General features: G+C 37.8%; 1 protein-coding gene across 15 annotated transcripts in view; it reads right to left on the reverse strand.

Moving 5' to 3' along the window:
• The window catches only part of SORBS2 (sorbin and SH3 domain containing 2), a 142,823-nt gene that overhangs the window by 27,857 nt on the left and 90,925 nt on the right, over positions 1-24,041 (reverse strand). For 11 of the 15 annotated variants that reach the window (XM_040699935.2, XM_046940863.1, XM_046940865.1 and 8 more), the window contains 8 exons: positions 22,470-22,645; positions 17,996-18,062; positions 16,834-16,878; positions 15,414-15,600; positions 13,300-13,414; positions 7,415-7,498; positions 2,131-2,183; positions 997-1,184 (listed from right to left, as the gene is read on the reverse strand). In XM_040699935.2, the coding sequence (XP_040555869.1) occupies positions 997-1,184; positions 2,131-2,183; positions 7,415-7,498; positions 13,300-13,414; positions 15,414-15,600; positions 16,834-16,878; positions 17,996-18,062; positions 22,470-22,645 (915 nt within the window). Of the gene's footprint in view, positions 1-996; positions 1,185-2,130; positions 2,184-7,414; positions 7,499-13,299; positions 13,415-15,413; positions 15,601-16,833; positions 16,879-17,995; positions 18,063-21,665; positions 21,790-22,469; positions 22,646-24,041 lie in introns of those variants that run through there. The other 4 variants (XM_004935986.5, XM_046940867.1, XM_040699950.2 and 1 more) reach the window with 3 other exon arrangements.

The following is a 24,041-nucleotide window of genomic DNA, read 5'->3' on the forward strand; positions in this document are numbered from 1 at the left end:
TGCAACCTAGATGCTATGTTCTTATCAGTAGGAATCATCTTTTCCAAAGGTTTACACAATCCTTTTTATAGCTACAGCTGTTTGTATAGCATAGCTACAAAATACAGCAATTAGAAGACTAATAAAAACTTGAAAAGAAGAATGGGTATTGTAATAGATAGTACTCTGTGTACTACATCCATCATATATTTTACTGGAAACCTTTTGTCTTGCTAATGAAAACACCTAAAGCCCCCAGACTAAACCACATAATTCAAGTGTCTCTTTTCTGGAGAGACATGGAGAACAGCAGTGGGACCATAAATTACTTGAAAACAAACCCCAAAAAACTAGATTGTATATTCCGTACTAAGTACTTCAAGGATTCTGGATGCGGCTCTGAGGAGCTTGGTCTAGTGGTTGGTGGCTCTGCACATAGCGGGGGGGGGGGGGGTTGAGTCTAGATGATCATTATGGTCCTTTTCAACCCAGGCCATTCTATGATTCTTTGCTTTATGAAATTAAAAATCTGACTATGGATATTTGCTTGATTAAAGTAGGTCCCAGTAACTGACCCTCTGTAAGACACCAGCTATCGAATTGAAGGTCTGCTATTATGGAAATACATCTTTAATCTCACATAACATTTGTCCTGATTTATTTCCTCCATATCCTAAGAACAGTATAATAAGAGAAGAGTGCACTGTAATAAAGAACATGATTTGTACCATAATATAAAATTCCTTGAAGTTTTATTAATAAACCATTTCTCTGTGTCCTAGAAGGGGCAGATAAAACTGGAAAACCCTCGCTACAAGTCCAGCTTTTGATCAGCTTAGAATTGCACATGTAAAGATAAACAAGTTAGTCTTTAAGGAATGGTCCAAAGCTCCTCATACAGTAAATCTCCCTACAGAGTGCACGCAGCAACAGTGGACAACAGTTGTATTTACTACCAAGTGATTGTACAGCACATCATCATCAGTTTTCCTCCTAACAAATATGATGTCCTCTTACCTTTTGCTCGTGATGGAGAAGAAGGAGACGAGCTAGTTAAAGGCTTTCTAAGGGTGGTGTAGGGGCCTTGCATATCTGTACGGCCCGGGCTGGGCCTGTTTGCATTCTGATCACTGTGTGCTCTCTGATGACTTACAGCAGGTTCTGACTTCCTCCTTTTCCTGTAGTCACTTGCAGTACTTGCAGAACTATAAAAATAACCAGTATTAGTAGCAGTCTCATCTCTGTAATCACAACTCAGGAATTAAAATGCAAGCTCATAATTGCATTATTTGCTTATGGACTGAACAGTGCCAGAAGAAAGACACTGAAATACACATAGAGGAGAAGCACTGAGCTCAGCTCTCTTACTGCATGTTTGACAGAGAAAAGCTGAATTTTTTATTCACTTGATTGTATCAAAGTTTCATACAAAATTGTTACATAGCTTTCATAATGATGACTTTGAAATAAATGTACCAAGCTTTTTAGAATATATTTGGAAATACTGCAAAAGTATCAGCAACTAACGATTTGAAAGCGTTTCTATATTGATTTTGCTAAGGTGGCAATACCACCAGAAGATCTGGCTTCTGAGATAGCTGTACCAAACTGAGATGTAGACAGGTTAAACGGTCTGATTGTTCAGGATGCTGAATAAGATATTAAAGGAGCTGCCTTTATGAGGAGGAAATAACAGTGTGAGCAGTAAAATGCAGCTATAGACAAAAAAAAAAAAAATGAATGGTGAGTTGCTGTTAGCACTAGAGTAGCAGTTCAGTGTAAAGATGAGAAAAGGAGATAGAATAGTTGAGGTAACAAGCTTGGGGGAACAGCACAGAAAAGTGCTGCAAGCAGTAAGGTTAAATGATGGAGTGTTGAAGCTGAGACAGAAGCTCAGGGATATCACTGGAAAGACCCAGAATACAGCATGGCTTATACTGAATGCAAACAGTAAGTCCTTGAAAAACAAAATTAAGAATTGCACTTGAGTATCGAAATATGAACACCCTCTCCAGTACCTCTCATTTTCTTAGGAGTCCACAAGCTGAAAGTTAAAATTTGACTCTTTTCAACATCTGCTGGCTTCAGGTCACAAAGGAAGTTCTTACGCTGTATAATCCGTACTAAAGTCACACATATTGTATTTCTTACCTGGAAGGCCTGTCCAGGCCTCTGTCTGTTGAAGAGTGATGATATAAGGAAGCCTGTGAAAACAAATATATAAATCTGTTATATGCCTGTATATGAAAAGGTGACAATTTCTGCTTATAGTGTTTGATTATTATGTTTACTACTCCATGATATCCTATAAAAGCAGACTACAGTGATTAACATACTGTGCACTCCAGCAGATAGATATTGCAGTATTCAGTCAGGCAGTTTCTAAAAAGCATCACTAGATTTCTTTTTGTGTTCTATTTCAGTTACATTTTTTTCTTTTAAAGCACCACTAAATAATGATTCAGAGCCATGCTTCTCTATACTGTTTTCAAAAATAGATACACAACACCTGAAATTAACTTTGACTATGAAACATAAAAATCTGAAAATGATTCCTCCTTGAGCAAAGCAACACCTGCAAACCTTCTCCTCCATCTCAATTACTCACCAGAATTTCACAATCTGTTATAGCCAGAAGCAAAACCAGCTGAAAGACCCAGGATTTTTCTGGCTAATTGTTGGCCACCTTACATTCGTGGTCAACTATTTTTCCTCTCTGTAGAAGCCTTCTAAGACTTATTCTCTAAATAGGAAAACATCTTACAGATTTTTCTCCATACCAAAGGATTGCAAAAGTAACACTCATCACTGTAAGCATTCCAGCTGTTTCTCAAGCAGCTATAAGAACACTGTGGCAGAACTAGTTATAACATTGTTTTCCATAAGAGCTGCAAATAAAAGCTAAAAGGGCTAATTGTCATCCACCACATCCAAAACAACCTTCAGGCACAGTATTCTGCAAGAGACATGATCCCCTCTATTCATCTGCACCTCATTTACAGCAGAGGATGACCTGCACATATTCCAGAGTGTTTACACAGCAGTTGGACGGAGAAAGTGGCACTTAAAAGTTCCAGTGACAGCATCTCTATCTGCTATAAATTACTGTTGTGTTTTTTCTTTAACATATCCACAAATTAATATGACATCCAGCAACACCTACGTGCAGTTTTAAGGCTCAGAGAGATCTTCCCACCAGCTGGGCATTATGCTGCTGCCAAGAGGAGCAAGCTGAGGCAGTGGGACACAACCCATGTAGGCAAAGAATGGGAAGCATGTGGCTGTCTCAGCAGGGCAGGTCTCTTATAGCAGTGGCCAGTTGGGAGAAGACGAACAGTGCTGCTGACATGAACTCAGCTTTTCCCAGTATTAGATGCTGCCATCAGTGAAGGTTTGCCTCACTGATACAGTGACGTTCCACTTTCCCAGGTGGCTTTATGGGCAGTGGTGCTTGCCACTTATCTTATTCCATGATGAGAAAGTACGCAGTGCTGTGGAATACAGTCAAGCTCTATCACAGCATAATATTTTTTTAATTTGCTAAAACCAACCTATTTTTGTATGTATGAATGGAAAGCTACTTCTTACAAGTTTCATTTTCCCAGTAAAACACAGATTTCAAGATTTGCTTTCTTTTTAAAACGTTTGTCATTGTATTGCTCTTAGGTGATGAACAACCTATGTATGACTTTACTAATACAATCCCCTAATTATTTTTTTTTTTATTTTAATGTGAAGAACAGAAAAGGGTAATTGTTCACCAAAGCATTTCATATACTGTAACCTAGCTCATAAAGTCAGTGGACCTGTAAGTTAAGGAGAAAGGGTCCTGTGACACAAAACCATACTGTCTGCTCTAGGATCAAGTGAAGAGTTAATGCACCTTTCCATCAGCAGTGTAAGCAGAAGCCTGTGCTTTGGAGCTGCTTCTGTTATGGAGGTGTGCTGATCATCGTCAGATATTCTCAAACAGGCAATAAACCTGCTGGTAGCGCTTATGAAATTATCCCTATTTTATATTTGGAACACGTGTGGGGATAATGATGAGTGCATTCCTTTTACCTGAGCCCATCTGAACAAAATATCATGATATTTGTTTTTAGAATAAATTCAGAAGGAGGTCCTGAGTCTTTACTGCTCAGTTCATATTTTCAAGTTTTTCTTTAGGACTTCTGAAAGCAGAAATCTGCTTTATGCCAATTTTTCAAGTCAAAGTTTTAACAAAGCACATCTAAATACAAGATCTGTCTGCAGCAAAACTACAAAAGCCAGAGTTGGCACAGCTGCTCACACCAACAGAGTAACCCCAGTTCTCTGCATGCCACCACACAGCAGAATGAAGCAGATGTGCACTGCCACACAGAAGGAACATCCACAAAACACCTGTGGAGCACGTTCTGTTAAATACAAATCTTATTTCAAAGCTGCCCATCACTATCAGCCTCACCACTGTTGACCAGTCCCTGGCATGCTGTGGTGCCCATAGAGGCCCCTCAGGCTCACGGCCACCTGGAACTGCCTGTGAGGCAGTGCAAGTGCTGCACTGTCAACTGAAGGCCTTCTGTGCAGGCGCCATTCCAGTCAGAGGCAGACTGGGGCCATGTCTCACAGGATACAGGCCAAACAGCTGAGGCAGAGAGAGCTCTCACCACTTGTACTGGCTGCAGGGTCATACAGACCATGACGCAAATCCCATGGGCAGCATAGCTCCCTTTAGCTCCTATGGAAGGCAAGAGAGAAACCACACAACTGAAGCAAAACCACAGAGCACTTCTTTATCCATAGCACTCCCCAGGCTGTATATAGCATGTTAGCAATCAGCCTAAGACAGCAAAAAATCTGTGTCATCCCAAAACAGACTGCTGAGCTGCTTCCTTTAAGATATCACCTCTGATGTAATGTGCTCTTTTTCCCCTTCTTTGATGCAGTCTTTTGAAGATTTTGAAAGACACATATGGGGGCATAGATGTTGTATATGTACGGTATGGTATGTTGTACCATACCAATTATTAACACACGCATATATTGTTATCAGTAGGCTGTGTGAAGTTTATACATTCTACCCACTGGTACAGCCACACTGATAGAGGGGAAAGGTGAAAGCAAGCAGTGGATATAGTTGCTTTTCATTTCCACTGTTGGCAGCTGCCTGATAAAAACAATTCAGTGTTAGAAACAACCACAGCAAACTACAATTACAGATTTTACTGAATACCTTGATAAAGTTTTACTAAAAGAGATGAGATATATATTTACAGTTAAGCCAACATTTTAGCTGTTTCCATGCATCAAAGCTTTAATGGTGACTGAGAATGAAGAAGGTAGGCAAAAGTTAAAAACAACAAACAGGTTTGTTTATATCATGCTTCTAATGTTTTAATGAGTTGTTCCACGACACTGAAAAAATATTGAACTCACTGTAATTTCCAAACAGGAGTTATATTTAAAGACTTTTAAAATTTCAAAACAAGAGTGCCTTTGTAAATTAAACAAAGACAAAACCAATATTGCTGAATATTCACTTTACACAGACTTGCCAAACATGATTATATTTCAAATGATTGTATGCTAGGACTCTTACATTGTCTTCTGCTACAAAGAGTAGTCTCACATATCAGAAAAGGCCTAGAAGTTTATTTTCTCAGAGAACTGGACCCAAATTTCACAACCGTAAAGTTTTTCCAAATTTATAGAGCCTAAAACCAGGTCAGAAGAATCTGCAACACAAGTAACAGCTTAAGGTCACAATTTTTGTTTGATTTTTGGAGATCCCAAGGAAGTGAATCACAAATATGACAGAATCAAAGCCACCGTATGGAGTTGTTATTGCCGGATTCACTGACTTTTGCCCTAGCACTCTAAAAATGGGAGTGGATAGGAGGAAGAATGAAAGCCTGCATCTCTCTCATTCAGAGTAGGGCAGTGACAGCCCACGACTTGATCTTGATGTATATTATTCAGTGACTGCCAATTCTGCAGTTACAAATTTACAACAGGATTATCAATTTTCAGCTTCCAGATTAGCTGCCCTAGTCATAAGTACTTAATTGAAGAAGTGATAGCTCAGTCACAAAGTCTTTGACTTGACATATAGAATTTGCAGTCAGATATTTTAATATAAAAACTATTATGCTGATGTATTAATTGTGTGGAAGCAACACACTTGCCCAACTCTGAAGAAATGGGAATTGGTCAAGATTTAGAGAGACATGAGCTGTTGTGTAATCCTGAGTGTTAATCTTTGAGCAGTTTGGGAGATAAGAACTCACAGTTCCTAGGATAATAAGATCAACATCCAAATGCATTAGTGGTCTGGAAAAATATGAAGACAAAGACACAGTGATTGTGAATTAGAAACGTCTCATAGCTATCAGGAGGAACCCACAAAATTTTAACAAACAGACACAAACAGCAAGCATGCCAATCCTTCTTCCCAAGAGAATCACCTGAACAAGAATCATCCATTTACCTCATTGGAAACACCGGAAGAACTGTCTTGAACATAGTCCAAAAGCTTTTTAGGTGGCTGCATCATATAAGCAGAAGTGTAGAGATGGAATGGAGGAGAATCAATGGCAGCAAGGAATGAAACGTGAAGAAGGTGACACAGTTAGAAACTAAGTGTTGACAACATCAGGTACAAGAGTGACACGTATGGGTAGAATGGGAGGAAGAACATGTTACAGTATTTTGTAAATTTCTAAGCATCTAAATAATATGTTAGTAACTTTAGGTGGTAAAATTTACAGCTGGAATGACTGAATCAGTACTAGATGTATTTAATACTGGTGAGACAGCGTAAAGTGTCACAGTTACATTTTTTATGGAGAAGCCTCAACATTCTTCATCTTAGAGGAGGCACTATTCTCAAGTTATCATTATGAGTAAAACACTGTTAACATAGCATTTTCAGAAGAATGTATTCGGACTGTTTCTGCCTATCTATGCAGAGGAATGACAAAGCAGCTTCAATGGGTAGATAAAGGAGATAAAAGGTAATCAGTGATAAATTTGATACACTGGACGGCAACTTTTAAAGGAAAGTATGCAGTTTGCTTTCTCTTCTTCTCTCACTGAAGTAGCTGTGAGTTCTGCAGTTGGTATTTGAGCAGGTACAAGAAGGTAGCTGCTTCCCAGGGCATCCTCCAGGATCCTGTGCCAAGTGATCAGGTTCCTCTGTAGCATGACATGTCAGTAAATATTTTATGCTCTTAGAAGTTGTTTGAACCTAATCCAGCCCTAACATATAGTCCATATTTAACTTATTGAAGTCACAACCCTGGCAAGTTAGGGCTTACCTTAAAAAAATGATACCTTTCTCAAAAAAAGGCCATATTAATTTTACTGGAATATGTTTGCTGAAGTTGGTAATCAGTAAATTTCTAGAAAAGTATTTTCCCTAACATTTAAATATTAATATTCTGTCCTCACTTACCGGACGTCCAAACTCCAGTTCTGAAAAGAACTTATACCAGGGCTCGTTTTCTAAATCTATGTCATCTGGGTTTATGCGATCAGGCTGGAGCAGTTGTGAAGGAAAAGGGAAGGAAAAGGCACACACTGAGCGAAGGGCTAGAAACGTCGGGTCACTTCAACAATACACATGCAAACGCAAAACAAATACAGGGGAAGTAATGGAATAGAATCAAAGAATGAAGATGGTATTTAAGACAGAATATTCTTGTTCAAGAGCTGTCATTGACTGGAAGCTTTCATACTTTCCTTTTTGTTGCTATTCTTCTAATGATTGAAAGACTTTAAGGATTTCAAGATTACTCTTTTTAACTATGACTGATCTTTGACCACTTCTGTTAATGTAACTGCAAGAACCTTTCATACTACTGAATATTCTTTGTTAAGAAAATGCTTTAAATGATCTTCAGCTAGGCAACAAAGCACCCATGTGATCGGCAATAAAGACATAGTTCTATCATTGTTGCTTTCAGACATTCCCTTCTCAGAAAGCAAGTTAATTCTGGATCTTGCTGTCCTGAAGCAAGTACTGAGTAGAGATGAGCAATATGCATCATGCAAGCACGACTATATTAAAAAGCCACTACAGAGCGTCGAACAGAACTTTTATACATTTTAAATCCTATGGTCAAAAATAGGGAACAAAAGTTATGCATTCTGTAATTTTAGCTTTAGCAGCAGTTTGTAATGCTTTATCTCCCACAGGCTCATTGACTTGAAACATTTTTTCTTCCACAGCAAAATATATTGTTTTCATCTGAAAATTCTCACAGCAAAGGGATGAAGTAGGAATTGAAGTCAGCACTGAGAAAGCTTTTCAGTAAAGTGAATAATAATTGACAGTTATTCAAGCAGCGTGAAAACATGACAGTGCAAAACAGTAGAGCTCCCAAGGGGATGTTTAATCCACTGCTAACTTGTCTGCCTTAATTAATTTCTAAACAGCTTGAGTTTCTTTGTAGGATCTGATGTATGCTGACCTGCAGTGCAGAATTATAGAGAATCATTGTCTTAAAGATCTGCATATAAGAAAAAAATATCTTCTTGTAGAATATATTTCTGAATCTAAAATTTTGGCTGCAATTATAAGAACTTAGACACTAAGTATGGTGTGACCTCGGAAAGCATTCCTCAAAGAAGGCAATGGGGTCCTATAAAAATAATGTTTCTGGTGATTAAGTATTTAGCACTTTTTCCTGCGTGAGTCAAGCTGTCACCAACATACCAGAGCAACCACGTACAGTTATTTCTGTTTTCTGCAAGAGATAACGCTGTGTACTTGACCATTTCAGGTAATTAAACATCTTACAGCACTTTTCTTGCTGCTTTTGATGTTACTTGATCAAGCTGCCAACTTTGCTCTATTGAGAGCTCAGCAGTCCTTTTGATCTACCTTGGTGCATCCATATCTGTGAGCAGTTCAAGCAATAGCTGTTGTTTTATAGATTTAGCTTCACAATGTCCCTTTCAAGTGAGGGAAGTATTAGTCCTGATAACAGAGTGGGTGGTGAACGCCAGCAATGGGCAGCTTCTCTGTGCTCCATGGCAGGGTTAAGGAGCAAAGGTGCTCCAGAGTTTTGCCCTTGCACTTCCGCCACGCAGAACCATTATTGAGCACTACTACTGACAACTAACCTTCAGCTCAGCTATACGTGCACAAGTCTTTAGTAGAAAAACACCACTGAAATAAGTTTCATGAACTCAACAGTTAAGACTTATCACCTTATTAGCAACTATAACTGATTTCTGAAACACATGAATCTCTTCTACAGAGAGATGAAGACACGAATGCAAACACAATAGATTCAGAATTACAGAAGATATTTCATCTGAGAGATGAAGGAACTGAGAGAGTTTAGCCTGGAGGAGAGGCGGCTGAGGTGAGGCCTCATCGTTCTGCAGCTACCTGAAAGGAGGCTGCAGTGAGGATGGTGTTCATCTCTTTTCTCAGGTGACAAGGAATAGGACAATTGACAGCAGCACAGAGTTGAGACAGGGAGGTCTAGAGGGGATAGCAGGAAGGATTTCTTCACAGAAAGAGTGCTCTAATGTGCTCTAGCCACTAATGGGTGTTCACTTTATGGGCCTAGGTTTGACTTACTCAGATACAGCTCCTGTGAAATACGAATGGTGTGGCTACCACAGAGCTGTTAGCACTACAAATCTTGTGCTGCTGACATTACATGCAGGGGCAGCCCACTTCAGCTTCATGACCCTCCATTAAATGCTTTAAAATGGAGAGAGTAACTGGCTCCCCTTTTATCTTCAAATACTCTTGCTATTAGTTCAAAGCTTATGCAGAAAAATTCTGCTTGTAGGGAAATAGTGTATTTGAATGCAGTTTCTGAGTTTTCATGTTCTCACTCTGTAGCAGTGTGCCAATGCAGAGAGAGCATAAGGGAGTGTGTGAAGTTAACTCCATTCACACAGCTCCTAACTTTATTTACAGACTGAACCGCAGAGGGCAGCAAACAAAAGAGAAGAGCTTTGGAGTTCATAACTCCTCTACTGCTTGCCAGCAGCGGGAGGACGCTGCATTCCCTGGGCTACCACAGTCAATACTCAGGCAATTGATTCCACTTGGCTTCAAGTCAGTTTTGCTGAAGGACTGCTTTCTATTATCTATCCTCCTGACAGAGTTAAAATGAACAAATTGTTTTAACTTACGCTGATTTTGGCTAGGGCTTAGAAAGTATCTCCCAGTCTGCTGGAACAGAGGGCAAAGGCAACAAGAATTCTTTTTTTTATGACTTGTCAGTCAAACCAACTCACACTTCTGTACTCTAACCTAGAACTCAATAGAAAATGTTGTGTACTGAACATACATATTAAAAAAAAAAAATGTAGAATTGAAATGGAACTCCACAGTTTTAACTGACTAGTACAAATATACTTTTATGCTTTGAGTGGACACTGATGAAAATAAATGCATCTACTGCCAATTTTACAGCCTTTATAGACCTCTTTATTATTTACCTCACTGAAGAAAAAAAAAGAAATGTACAAATTGTGGTGTGAAGGTGTTATTTGATAAATTCAAGGCTGAAACTAGTAAAGAATAAATATTTACCTTCACATTCATATGATTATATTTACCACTAAGTATTGGTCTTACACTGAATCTCATTTTATTATATTATTCCATTTTATTATATTGTTCCATTCCACATTAATCACAACTGTAATATCTACATCAGTAATGGGAAACCTAATGTTTCACCTTAATCTGCCCTATATAAGAGGTAGTTATACATACTGCTTTATTTATTGCAGACCGGTTCACATCAAAAATGCAATGTAGATATGGATACTATTTAATTTCAGCAAAAATTTGTAAGAGTAAGATTTGGAATGTTGAAGAATCTCCCTCTGACTTTTTTGTTTGTTTGTTTTAGTAAAACTGATAGGGCAAGATTTTTTAATTCAGATGTTACAAATGTCCAATTTTGCAACTATATCTATCTTTATCTTCCCTATTTTGCGTAATATTTTATTATAATATGAAACATTTCTTAGACATTAAGAATCAAACTGCTTTGAGATGATGAAAATGGAAGACCTAACTCATGCGGTACTAACAAAGATGAGGATTTGGAATGTTCACCTGAATCTGGAACTAATACAAGGTTTTCAGATGTCAGCTTTTCCTAGACGCACAGATAAATCTTTTGGCCTACTTTGCTGATCACCTTTTCACAAGTTGGGAGTTGTATTTCCCATATCTGACTTAAGGAACATGAGAAAAGCAAGCACTTCAATGAAATCATTTCCAGAGATGTGATAGCTTGCTCTACTTCAAGTGTTTGTTTTTTTTTAAATCAGTTAATAGCCACACTACTGTCCGCATTACTTTCATGTCTTGTATTCTGCAATAACTCCCATTTTCCAGTCCTTTACAACTCTGAATCACACATAAGCAAAGATTCTCTCAGTGTCAATTCTTAACTAAGTAAGGATTTTCTGCGTGCAAATGTTATAAGCTTTAAATAATACAAAGCTCAAAATCCAACTTCTTGATTGAGAGCACCAAAAATGCATAAGTTAAAAAAAAAGTACCAGAAACAGTCAGCAAAACTTGCTTTTTTGTCATTTCAGTAGTTATTCAAAATTGAAAAATTGTATCTATGATTGCATTAATCAGTACTGCATTTCTTATATGAATCATTTTTTTTTTTCCACACTACATGGGCAGAAAATGCCATTTACTATGAATGTAAGATCATGCTTGAACCATTCTGAAATATTTTAAACTTCAATTTTGCTAATATTCTATTGGAAAAGCTGGCAGTTGACCTCAATGTACAGTGCAACTTGAGCGCAATTTGACAATCAATTCTAAATTCCATATAATTAATTTGATTAATTAGCAGCCCACATAGAAACGCCAACTTCTACAAAAAATGCAATTGCTTCTGCAAGAGCTGAATTTCACAAGAAACACACCTATTTTCTAGCTAAAAAAAGTTATATTCCCACAAAGACCATGAAAACACAAAGGGAAAGGTTCTTAGTACAGGCCATGTTTCATACTGTTGAAGTATTATATATGTTGGAATTAAATTATTTGAATAATTTACATTATATTAGAGAAACAAATTCTGTAAACAAGCATGCAATGCAACCATGTACAAGCAAATAATAACCCAGTACCAATTATTCAAAACCTTCTTAAAAATGGAGCTCCTCGACTGTTCCAATCTCAAGGTAAAAGCCCAAGAAAAGAAAATACTGCCATTGTTACATGTCTATTTTCCTAAAATAATGAAGTATTGAGATAGCACAAAAGGAAATTAGGCTGGGCAAATGCATCTTTCAGCAAACAAAATATTCTGTTAATGGTCATTTTGCATGCATCAATCTTAGCTTTATCAGACATGCTTATAAAAAATTCCACAACTGCAATAATTGTTCAGAAAGCGGGAATAAGGACTTCAAATTACATGTTCATTACAATTACATGAGTAATTGAGACTGGAAAGAACCTCCAGAGGTTACCCAGTCCAACCTCCTGCTGAAAGCAGGTCTAACCAAATCAGGTTGCTCAGAACTGTGTCCAGGTGATTCTTGCAAACCTCCAGAAACCGAGGTTCCACAGCCTGTTTGGGCTATCTTTACCAGTATTTGACCAGAATCTGCTTAGGCATAACATTAGCTACATCTTGAAAATGCAAATAATTTATGTATTAGTTAACTAGAAAACATATAGAACTGCAGAACCATAGAATTGTTTGAGTTTGAAGACACCTCTAAAGGTCACCTAGTCCAACCCTCTTGCAATGAACAGGGACACCTACAGGTAGATCAGGATGCTCAGAACCCTGTCCAGCCTGACCTTGAATGTCTCCAGGGACATGGCTTCCACCACACCTCTGGGCAACCTGTTCCAGTGCCTCACCATCCTTATTGTAAACAACTTTTTCCTTACATCCAATATAAATCTTTCAGTTTGAAACCATTTCCCCTTGTCCTATCACAGACCCCGCAGAAGATGTCCTCATATGTGCTGTTATTATTTCTGAAAATGAGACCTGGATATGTAATGCCAATCAGAAAAAGCAGCTTCCATTAATTCACAGTTCTACTCATCATCCGTTACATTTGCATAGTGGTCCTTTGATTTCTTGGAAATACCAGATTTTAAGTTTAGCAAATAAAGCAAACTTACATTTTCAGAAAAGGCAGCCATCAGGAAACAGAAATGAGAAACTGCTGCAAAATCGTATTTGAAAAAGACTTTCGATGTTAATCTGAGCAGTTATAATCAGCAATAAATAATAGAAAGATGACATTTAACCAAACCTCTTACTATATATCACCATTTATCACTGTTTGATTTATGTCTCTTACCGGCCTTTCGTGTTCAAGGATTGATGACTTTCCTGGCTCATACTCAAAAATGCTTCTTGGTTCTGAGCGGAACTTGCGAGTATCTACTTTTCTGTCAGGGGGATCCCAGTCATTTCTAAGTAACAAATAAGAGCAGTTGAGTTCATTGATCACCAACCCCTTCTGCTTTACAGCTCCAGACATGGGAGACACACACAAAACCAAATGAATTTCAGCACGGTTTCACTTTCCAGCTTTCAGCTCTGACATGTCTGGACCAGCACCCCATCTTCACTTGCTTACACCAGGTATACACAGTACAGTAGGAAAAGCACTAGTTCTGCCCAGCCTATGGGATTGCTCATTCTTTTGTTTTAAATGATAAAACAACTTGAAAACCTTCCTGAAATATTGTGACAAAATACCATGGTATGCCTCCTCAAATTGCAAATATACTGTATGCCTATGCAAAACTCATTATTTTCTACACTAGTGTACATAATAGCAGATATTTTTATCATTGCACAATATGACAGTCCATATTGAAAAGTAACAGAATTTTCTGAGACAAAAATAAAACATAACCCTTTTCTTTTCTTTTCTTTTCTTTTCTTTTCTTTTCTTTTCTCTTTTCTTTTCTCTTTTCTTCTCTTTTCTCTTTTCTCTTTTCTTTTCTCTTTTCTTTTCTCTTTTCTTTTCTTTTCTTTTCTTTTCTTTTCTTTTCTTTTCTTTTCTTTTCTTTTCTTTTCTTTTCTTTTCTTTCCTTTCCTTTCCTTTTCAGTCATTTACCGTGTTGTTTTAATAGCTACTTGCACATTTTGTGGAGATCTTTAGGTAGTTCCTATCACAATGAGAGTTATCTTTTCCTGGCATTTCTGTAGTCATTACCCATATTGCATTTGGAATAAGTTTAGCTCTGGGGAAAACGATCCATTTGTAACTCTCAGAATGGAGGAAGGAAAAAGAAAATCCCATATGTATATAAGCATTTACAATAAGAAATCGTATGGTCTGATTAAATTCTGTCAGGCTTTCTGTTGTGACTTGTCTTGATGCGACCTGACCTAATAAGGCACATCACGTGCCTTAAAAAAAAATGCATGGGGTAGCTTTTGTTTACAGTGCAATTTCTGGAATACAGATCATCTTTTTATAAAATGCCCTACCATTCAAGGGTAGTAGTTCCACACGGCTTTTTACCATGCATGTTCACTGAGGAAAAATTACAGTTCCAGAACACAAAACATTGTCTTTTTTGAGAACTGGAAAATGGAAATTAAGTTTCATTATATTTCAAGTCACTCTGAAGAAAAAAGGATGCCACTGAAATTCTGGTTCACACTCAACTCACTTTCATTTACTATGTTTAGCCTTTAATCCCTTATGGGCTATATTTTTGAGTCCAACTCTTACTGGGAACCATATCTTGGCTCCCAGCTATAAAACTGTGATACATTTAGACCTAAGCCTCTTATGTGAGACTTTAAATGCTCATACTTTATAGGCAATTAAAGAAACTCCCAATGGCAGGAAAAGATTGACGAGCTGTAACTGTCAGAAGCAGGCAAAGCATAACTAACGTATTTGGCCTCCCTTGGCCTGGAGACCTCAGATTTCCAATGCCTGTCTTATCATGTAGGAGGTTTAAAAAGGAGCTGAACATCCAAATTAAGTGCTGAAGCAGTTATTTTCAAGCTTGACAAAAGGAACTGCTATAGGCCTCAGCTTCTGTGTCCAAGGCATTTGGTCTAGTGCGGGTTGATGACTCACAGAACCTCAGAGATCAAGGCTAAGCAGATGTACATTTTAGTGTTTTGCTACCAAAACCTGTGCTTCTGTATGGGAGGCAGTCCATCACTAACCGCTATCCTCTGCTCTTGAAAACCTGTCTTCAACAGTGGGAGGAGTTCAAATCAAGAAAATCATTCAGCAATATGATTCCCATCTCTTGAATGGATTACCTTTTGAATTGCTACTACCTGCAAATTTTACAGAAAGCCATAACCACAGCCTTAATGTTTAGCCCTTATTGTCATGTTGTTCTATACCCGCTGTTTTTATCCTTTACCAGTATCTTGAAATTGGATTAATGCAAGTACATACCAAGAAGAGTTTTTGAAAACACAGTGACTTACTTTTCTGGTATAGACCTTTCCCGCAGACGATGTGGTGGTACTGGGGGTGGCACATGTGGGGGTGGTAAAGGAGATGAGACCTTAAAGGCATCGGAGCCGCTGTCAGAAGCACTTTTAGACAATGGTCTGTATGTCTGTGTCTTTGCAGCTGGGTGTGCCTGAGCAGAGAAGGATGGACTGTAGCCACCTAATATAAAGCAAAAACAGAAATAGTCACAGTGTGAGAAAGAATTTGAATAAAATAAAGCATGGAATGCTACAAGAATCCACAGTTAATAAAGCTCCAAGGTTGCAAAAATGTGTAATCATATTTAAAAAATATATATATATGTATTTTTTATTTTTAAAAGTATATTGCTAAGTACTACGTAATTCATGGTAATGCTTTTCAAATATTTGTATATAAAACTTCAAACACACAGGAGAACTGCAGTAAAGTTGAAAGAAATTAATGATTATTTGTTTTTGACAGGGAGGGAGAAGTTAATTGCTGTATGGATCTATCAGGGCTGTTAATGACAACCTGTTATTAACCCCAGGGCTCATTCTCTTTCTCTGTCTTTGTACGTCCAGATTGAGGAGCAGAGGTAGAAAATGGACAATCATTACGTAGACTGAATAATTACTGTTAGTTTTGGACAACCATGCAGTCATGTATTTTGAATAGGATCATAAGAGTATAAACAGATCTTGAACAACTTACACACACAAATACTCTCCATATTACACAAAAAGGCTGTGTGAGAGCACACTGAATGCAACACAAACACTGAAATGGAAGCACAATGAATAGCATTTTTTTCACAAGGCACTATGGCTTTCTGCAGATAGCGTATTCACACTTCCATTTTTGGTTCTATTAAGTAATTTTACCACATAGTTATCATCTTCTGAAAGACACAGCAATTATATATCTATTAGATGTATATGTCTTTCTTGTGGTTAAACATCACCACCACCACTGTGCCTATACTAAAAACGAATGTGGTCGGAAAAGAGAAGCATCTTCATTAGTCACTCAATGCATATTTTAAGACTTTCTGTCTTCCTATATATGTAATTAGTATTTGTGCTTTCACACAGTAGGTCTCTCCTCATTTTGATTAGGAAAGGCTGTGTTGCTTACACTCACAAGTGAAAATAAATGCAGTGTAATCAGAAACTACAGTATTACAACGTATCCCATCTGCAGTAATACAGGCCCACAGCTGTAATACATCAGCAAGAATGAAACCAGAATTAAACTTAGTTTCATTTGGGAAAAAAAGGCATGGAAAAAAAAACACCAACTGAGATCAAGCATGACATAAAAAGACAATAAAAAGTGTTTATTAAAAAAGCAAGCACAAATAGTTAATTATTCCTGTTACTTGCTGACATTAACAAAATTGCTGTTTTGAAGTGAGGGAATAATTCCTACCAGTACTGTATGAATATGCAGTATTATACATGTCTGTGTCGTCATCTACAAAAAGAAATATACATGTTACAGTAATGCAGTATGTGCTAGTTTATCACAGCAACACAGCTTTCTTTTTGGAAATACAAACAGAAGATTAGCAGGCAATCAAGTGCTGTATTTCTTTTCCTCATCTCACATAGGTGTTCTCTGAATTCTCTCTTTTCCCATTACACTTACCATAAAATATTTTTGCCATTTTATCATGTTATCTTATTGTCATGTTACCCATATTGTATTCTATTAGCTAGCCCCAAATGGTAAGTTACAGCTGTTTATCTGCTCTTCTCTCATCTCTACCTCTAGTAAGAACTTTGCTCTCCTCTTAATAGATGCTACAAAATCCTCCTATCATGAAAATCAAACTCAAATATTTACCACGTGACTAGTGCTCCAGACAGATCTAAAAAGCCATAATTGTCTTGCTTACATTTCTTATTCTTCCACTAACGATCTGTTTGACCATGCTAAATACAAGCCCTACTTCAGGAGAATAAGGTCTCCTTCCTTCGTGAGAGTCACTGAGCGTGACTGTGGTTTATGTTATTCCTTGGTGACAATCGTGATAAAAGAAGTTAGCTCTAAAGCTATAAATATCACCAAAGCTCCACTTCAGCAAAAAAAAAAAAAAAAACAACCAACCAACCAAAAAAAAAAAAAAAAAAAAAACCAACATTGTATGGAAAAAATGCAGTTCAAACAGAAAATGTATCCTCAAAACAGCCCTTACTGTTCTAACACATAAGCTCTCCAAAAATAGGCTGGTGTGGCAAGGGAATTCCAGTGGCCAATCTCTCATCCCTCACATCAGAGATGAGGATTGCTTCACTGAGTTCCATGATGGCATCGAATCACACTGATTCCATGCTTACTTTAATCACTTTAATTTTTTTTTAATTTTCAGTAAAAAAAAAAAAAAAAACCCAATATAAGCAGACAGCCTATAGCAGAGGGAAATATCTCCCTGCATCAAAATCTGCCATCGAGTTCAGCCATTTAATTTGATTCATTGTCTCACACTTAGTGAACATTTGCATTTTCATGTGGCAGCTAATCAAAATGCAGAAAAATGTACTTTTTAATACCTCTGACAAGTACACAGCCAAGACAACAGCATACTTACCAGGCTTATGTACCATATGGATTTGCTTGAACATTGTCTTGTACCAATCCTTTGGCCTGTCAACTGTCTAAATAAAATACAGTTTTTAACAATTAACAAGGAATTAAAAATAACAAAGAAATAAAAATATCTATGTGGACAGATCAGACATTTAATGTTATTCTGGACATTGACTTAGGTTTATCATTCTTTGTTCCTTATTCAGTATAATCATTTTCATTTTCATCTACTTCAAGTGGTGTGTTTGTCCATCTCATCCCTGTAACAAATTCTGGAAGGTATTTAAGATTGAGTCAGTTTTGGACTTTAATCTTGGAGAACACAATGCTTAGGAGCACTGGAAGTGGTGCCAGATGAAGAGTTTATCTTCTTAGAGACCTACAATTGACAAAGATGAATGCTGGATAGCAGCAGGAAAATACCAACACCTTGCTGATTACCAGTTTGTAAGAAGAGCTTCTTTTGAGCTCCTGGCTATTTTCAACTTACATTATCTTCAAAACATATTTATTAAATAATGCATATTTAGTTTGGAATACTATGAGAAACTGCGAGAATTATGTTTGGTAAACAAACAGTATTTATGCAGTTTTTAATTTCCCTTTCCAGGCAACTTATCCTTCTATTTCAAGAAGTGATAAGTAAGTGAATACAGTATACCTTTTAATATCACTCACTAAATTCCACTTGTATTTATTATGGAAAACTACACAGTCTCATATCTTCTAGTCTCTCCTGACGCTAACGTTTCAAGTTTCTACTTATTTTATCCCTTACTCTTCTGTATTTCCTATTTTTGTTGTAACTTGCTTTGAGATAGCATGACTATTTCAGGAAAGGAAGTAACAAAAAAAGACAAACACCTTTTTAGTATTATTCTCTTTTGATCATGAATCTTTACATGCTCCCTAGTGATCAGAAAAACAAAACTTTTAATGATTGTAATGAATCACACTTTTGTCTTAAATGCTTTATAATGTTACTGTACATAATTAAACAGTTAACTTTGGTGAACTATGCAGAAAACAATCACCTGCTTGAAGAATTAACATCGGTTCTAATAAAATTGCTACTAGATGACACTCCTCATTTCCCACATCAGTATAATTCCACAGTGATCCATGCTACCACAACTGCTTCTGTGTATTGGGCCAAGAAGGAGCTTTAATCAGTGGCAGGGGAGTAGAAGGGAAACAATGCAAAAGTACTACTACTGTGACCCTGCTGTTCATCAAGGGACAAAGATGCACGGACATCTCTTTGCCAGGCCCTCCTAATCTGTCATATGCTCCACACATTCACAGGAAGTTCCACACAGGGAGCAGGTATGGAGAAGCTGCCATGTAAGCACAGAAGCAGCTCTCCCAATACCTTTTTGGATGTTTGATCTTTTCACAATCCCATCACCCCCACCCCATCCCAGATTCCGGGGCTCACAGCATCAGCCAATGTTTTGGCTTTCTGTTTTAAACCAGATGGGATATGTTGAGGAATAGAATAAATTAATTTTAAATTACACATTCTCAATTTATATTCTCTAGCCCCACATGGCAACCTTTGTTTGAAGAATTAGCAGTATTCACAGCCCATCAAGTCATTCAAATGCTGTCCTGCTTTGCATACATTACAGTTGTTGCAATTAAAGGTTGGAAATGTTATCACCACATATGAATGAACAATCAGCCAAATAGCAAGAAGAGGACCTAAGATGTATCTGCAATTGGTACCCAGGACACTCCGTAATCACTTCAGTATTCAAATAATCCATCAGAAAGTATACGATTAATGGAGGCGTTTATGACTTTCAGTGGACCTTCTGGGTGGGGCACTTTTTTTCCTAGCTGAAATGCTACATCACTAACTACAGACAAAATATCTGATTGGACTTCATTTTTTTCATTCTATTCAATAAAGGTGTTTTCAGTGTACAGACTAATTTTATAGAAATGAAGCAATTATTTTTGGATAGTCAGTCACATTGCTTTCTGAATTTTTTTTTTATTTTTTTATTTTTTACCTTTCTTAGGATCCTGTCAGTGGTAAAGTCTAGTGCTGCCATTTGACTGAATGCTTTTCTAAGTTTTTGCTCTCTTTCCAAAGACTTCATTTTTAATGCCTTGGAATGTCATCACCTTTGGGGCAGGGCTTGGCACAGTGGCAGAACTTAATCTGAGTTTTCAGGCTTCAGATTTTTTGCACTTGCTGGAGCTGGCAGGAGCTAAGGTAGTGCAGAGGTAACATGCTACCACGGGATGGGAGAGCTGTACAGCAGCCCTTCCCTTTTCAGAAGCTTTGGACCGAGGGTTTGCAGGAATATAAAGTGAAGAGAACATCTCTGCTTTCCTTGGCTAAGCAGCTGTCACTAACCATCTTCCAAGAGGAAATACAGACTTACAGGAGACCAGCACATTGAAATCTGGAATACAGATACTCCAAGATTCTTATTTACAAGCTTCCTTTTTGCTTCTAACAGTAGCGTAGTATTAGGGAACACCATATATACGCTATCTATCACCTCTGAATCTCCATTTACTGCCTTTTACATAGAATATTGCTGTTTTCATTCAGATGGAAAAATGAGAAACTTTTAAACACTGTGCAACCATAAGCTCAATGAACTTGAAACCTTTTTCCCTTCTGATGGTGAAAGTCTGAACCTTCTGGGAGAAGACTCCTGTTTGGATTAACTACTGACATTGGAGAGAAAGCGAGCGCTACACCCTACCTTCTGCTCCTGGGAAGTGCAGTTACAGCGCTTCTGCATGTTTCTGCATAGTGCTGCACTTCTGCGAGATGTCAAGGTGCAGCATATTTGAATCTTGTGCTGACAACTCTATCACCTTTGTTTTCACATGACTGGAGTACACTGGGTTCAAATATATCTGTATACATTTAAAATGTAATCTCAAATAAATATGTTGAAAACTTCCTCACTTCCAGCTAAGTCTTAAAGAAGCAGAGTGAGGAGACAAAGTGGCATACGAGACAGACAAGCTCACTCAAGCTGGCATAATCTTTTAACTCACATCTCATCATCAGAATCAGCTATATAGTTCAAAGCTTAAAAAGACGCAAGACATTTTCAAATTGAAACAATCAAAAATGAAGAGCAAATCCAGCTGAGAAATGCCATAATTCAAATCCCATTATATTTTCAGGAGAGTATCTCAGAGAAGCAGACCAATCTGAAAGTTAAATATAGGATGGCAGATTGCCAACTCTGTTAAGCGTACTTGAGGGGGATTTCTGTTATACCCTTATATAACTAATATACACACTATTAGACTGATCTGCTATTAAAAAAAAAGGACAAAAATAGTAACTTTCTCCCGTGTACAACAAAGGGACATTTTTACTTAAAGAAGGGGTAGGAAGCTAGAGCATTGATGCAAAGAAATAGATTCATTTTTAAAAGCTTGATTGTATTCCTTTCTATGTCAAAAATAAAGAAATGCCAGAGTTTCCCCCCATTCTCAACAAAATTGTCCCCATCTTACCACTCATTCTGAATTTCTCCTATTGCTTTTTTCCATCAGTTCCTGCTCTTCCCCCTAATTTTTCAATCCACTGAAGCAATTCCAGGCGATTTCAACACAGCCCCATAAGTCAGCACTGGCAAAGAGGATATATCCAACAGCTGCTACATCCTTGCACCTCACAAAGACTTCACCTGCAAGGGCTCTGCTGCCTTCATCCTGGCTCCCACTCTTCTTACTCTCTCTCCGTCTAGCACAGCACTGCTTCCAGCAGGGAAGGCCAGTAAGCACTTCCTCTACAGACCCAGAACAGCTGCCACTGTGCTCTCTGGACCAGCCAGAAGAGGCTGCCCTGACAGCGGAGTGGAAAGAATGCTTCAGCAGAGGGAAAACAAACCTTCTCAGTCTGACATCCCAGGCCACTCGAGCCAGGGACTAGTGGCAGATGATCGGAACTGGGCTAGTCTCAATGAAGGGGTTTCCACACTATGCGCTTACATGTCATCCAGGGGCACAGCAATCATGTATTGCACATCTGCAAAAATACTACTCACTTAGATTACTGACCGAATGAAAATACACTACTCTGATCAAGTGAGCACCACTGCTCCCCAAAATGCAGGAGTGTGAGATTTATATGTGTATACATACACAGATACACATGCATACTTATACACATGCATAAATACAATACGTATACAATTTATTTTAAGAATAACAAAGCAAATACAATTATTTCACATCTCCAAAAGGGAAGGAATACAAGAGAAGAGAGACAAAATTTTGATTAGTTCTAATTAAACCAGAAACATCAAGTTGCCCAATTACGTTCCCATCAGCATTCTCCTTTTCTGTCAACACACAATATTATATTCATGAGCTGCCTGATTGCGCACACAGTATTCCACATTATATAAGAGTAGAAGAATGTGAAAAACCCATTACCAACAATCAATTCATTGTATGAGTTCATACGCAGATTCCCCAGAATTTCCTACCGTTCTAATTGCTGTAGGGATTCCAGATTCATCCACTGGGCCAATCCCTGCATAATGTGGAGCTTTAATGACTGTAATTTTTTTTTCTTCCTCTAAGGATTTACAGATTGGTATTGTACTGGTGGTGGTGCTGCTGCCAACGGTCTGAACATGTTGCGAGTATGTCTCTGTGGACTCTGTAAAGACGACACGAGAGAATATTGTATAACGACACAATAATCATACTTGGCAGTTGTAACACACTGCCCAGTTTCACTACGGTTTGCAAAGATGGATAATAATTTTGAGAAACATTCATATGTAGCATTTCATAAAGTGATCATCTGAGCTGGGGCTGAAACATAACCTTACTTATGCATTAGGGTATCTAGCTCAGATCTTGGTAGATTAGATTGCAATCACTTTTTTTTTTTGCTGCAACTTGCTTGGGAAAAAAAGAAAAAGATAAAAAACCCACAAACCCAGCAAAATATACTGAGAACTAATGGGAGTAAAACCTTATTGCTGTAAAACAAACTTGCACCTTTCCTATCCGTCCTTTGAAATAATGACAATTTCAAAACTTCCCCTTCACAAAATCTAGCAGAATATATAACAATATATAAATAGAAAATTACCGTTGTCAGTACAGCAACAGATTTCAACCAGATCTTCAGAACAATTTACCTAACATGTGTTTAGAAACAAAGATAAAAACAAACAAAACAAATTTCTGTGTGCAATTTTCACCCCTTAAGGTTACGCTGGTCTGTTTAAATATCACCTTACATCATCCAGAGAATTGGCTCTCAGTAACTCAGCACTCAGAGCGACCAGATGATGCACTCATTTTCAGTGAATCTGCAGACTGCTGTGGTTCGCGGCCATTGGCAATATTCCTACCTCTCTCCCCTAAATCTTCCTTTAAAATTAAATGAACTAATACGTCCCTATTACCATCTCTCTCTAAAATCCAGAGAGAGAAATGCATTTAACAACAACAACAAAGAAACAACCTCTCACCCCCCCACAAAAACAAAACAAAACAAAACCCCACCCATCTCACTGCTGGGATGCATCACATGACAATTGTTGCTGCTGCGTGTAGGAAGAAGAGCCCTGCTCCTTCACGCAGTATGTTTCAGTAAATCAGTGAGCTGCTATGACAAAATGAGTTTTTTTTGTACTGTGCAAGCACAGGTACAGTGCCTGCAAGACATGTCTACTGCAGGATAAATGAATGGAAGGAGTAAAAATAAACATTCTGACACTTCTGGTGAAGATTATGATTTAACATCCTTTGATTATTCTCAAGCAAAATATTTGAATTGTAATATAAATCAGTGAAGGGTGCACTGGTGACTGAAAGTGCTAATTTTAATTTGAATGTTTTGCCCATTGCTACTGCGGAGATTTGGCATGACTGTTTCAGCTGTTTACTCAAGTCTGAAGTCTTGCAAATAATCCAGTGCTACACTTATATGGTGAGGGGCAACTCTATGTGGCACATGTCTGCATATTTGGGCCTTTTTCCCAAAATGCCTGATGGGATTTGGGATTTGATCCCTCATTCCCTCAGACTAAGGCCATCAG

The sequence above is a fragment of the Gallus gallus genome, chromosome 4, assembly GCF_016699485.2.
Source record: "Gallus gallus isolate bGalGal1 chromosome 4, bGalGal1.mat.broiler.GRCg7b, whole genome shotgun sequence".
NCBI lineage: Eukaryota > Metazoa > Chordata > Aves > Galliformes > Phasianidae > Gallus > Gallus gallus.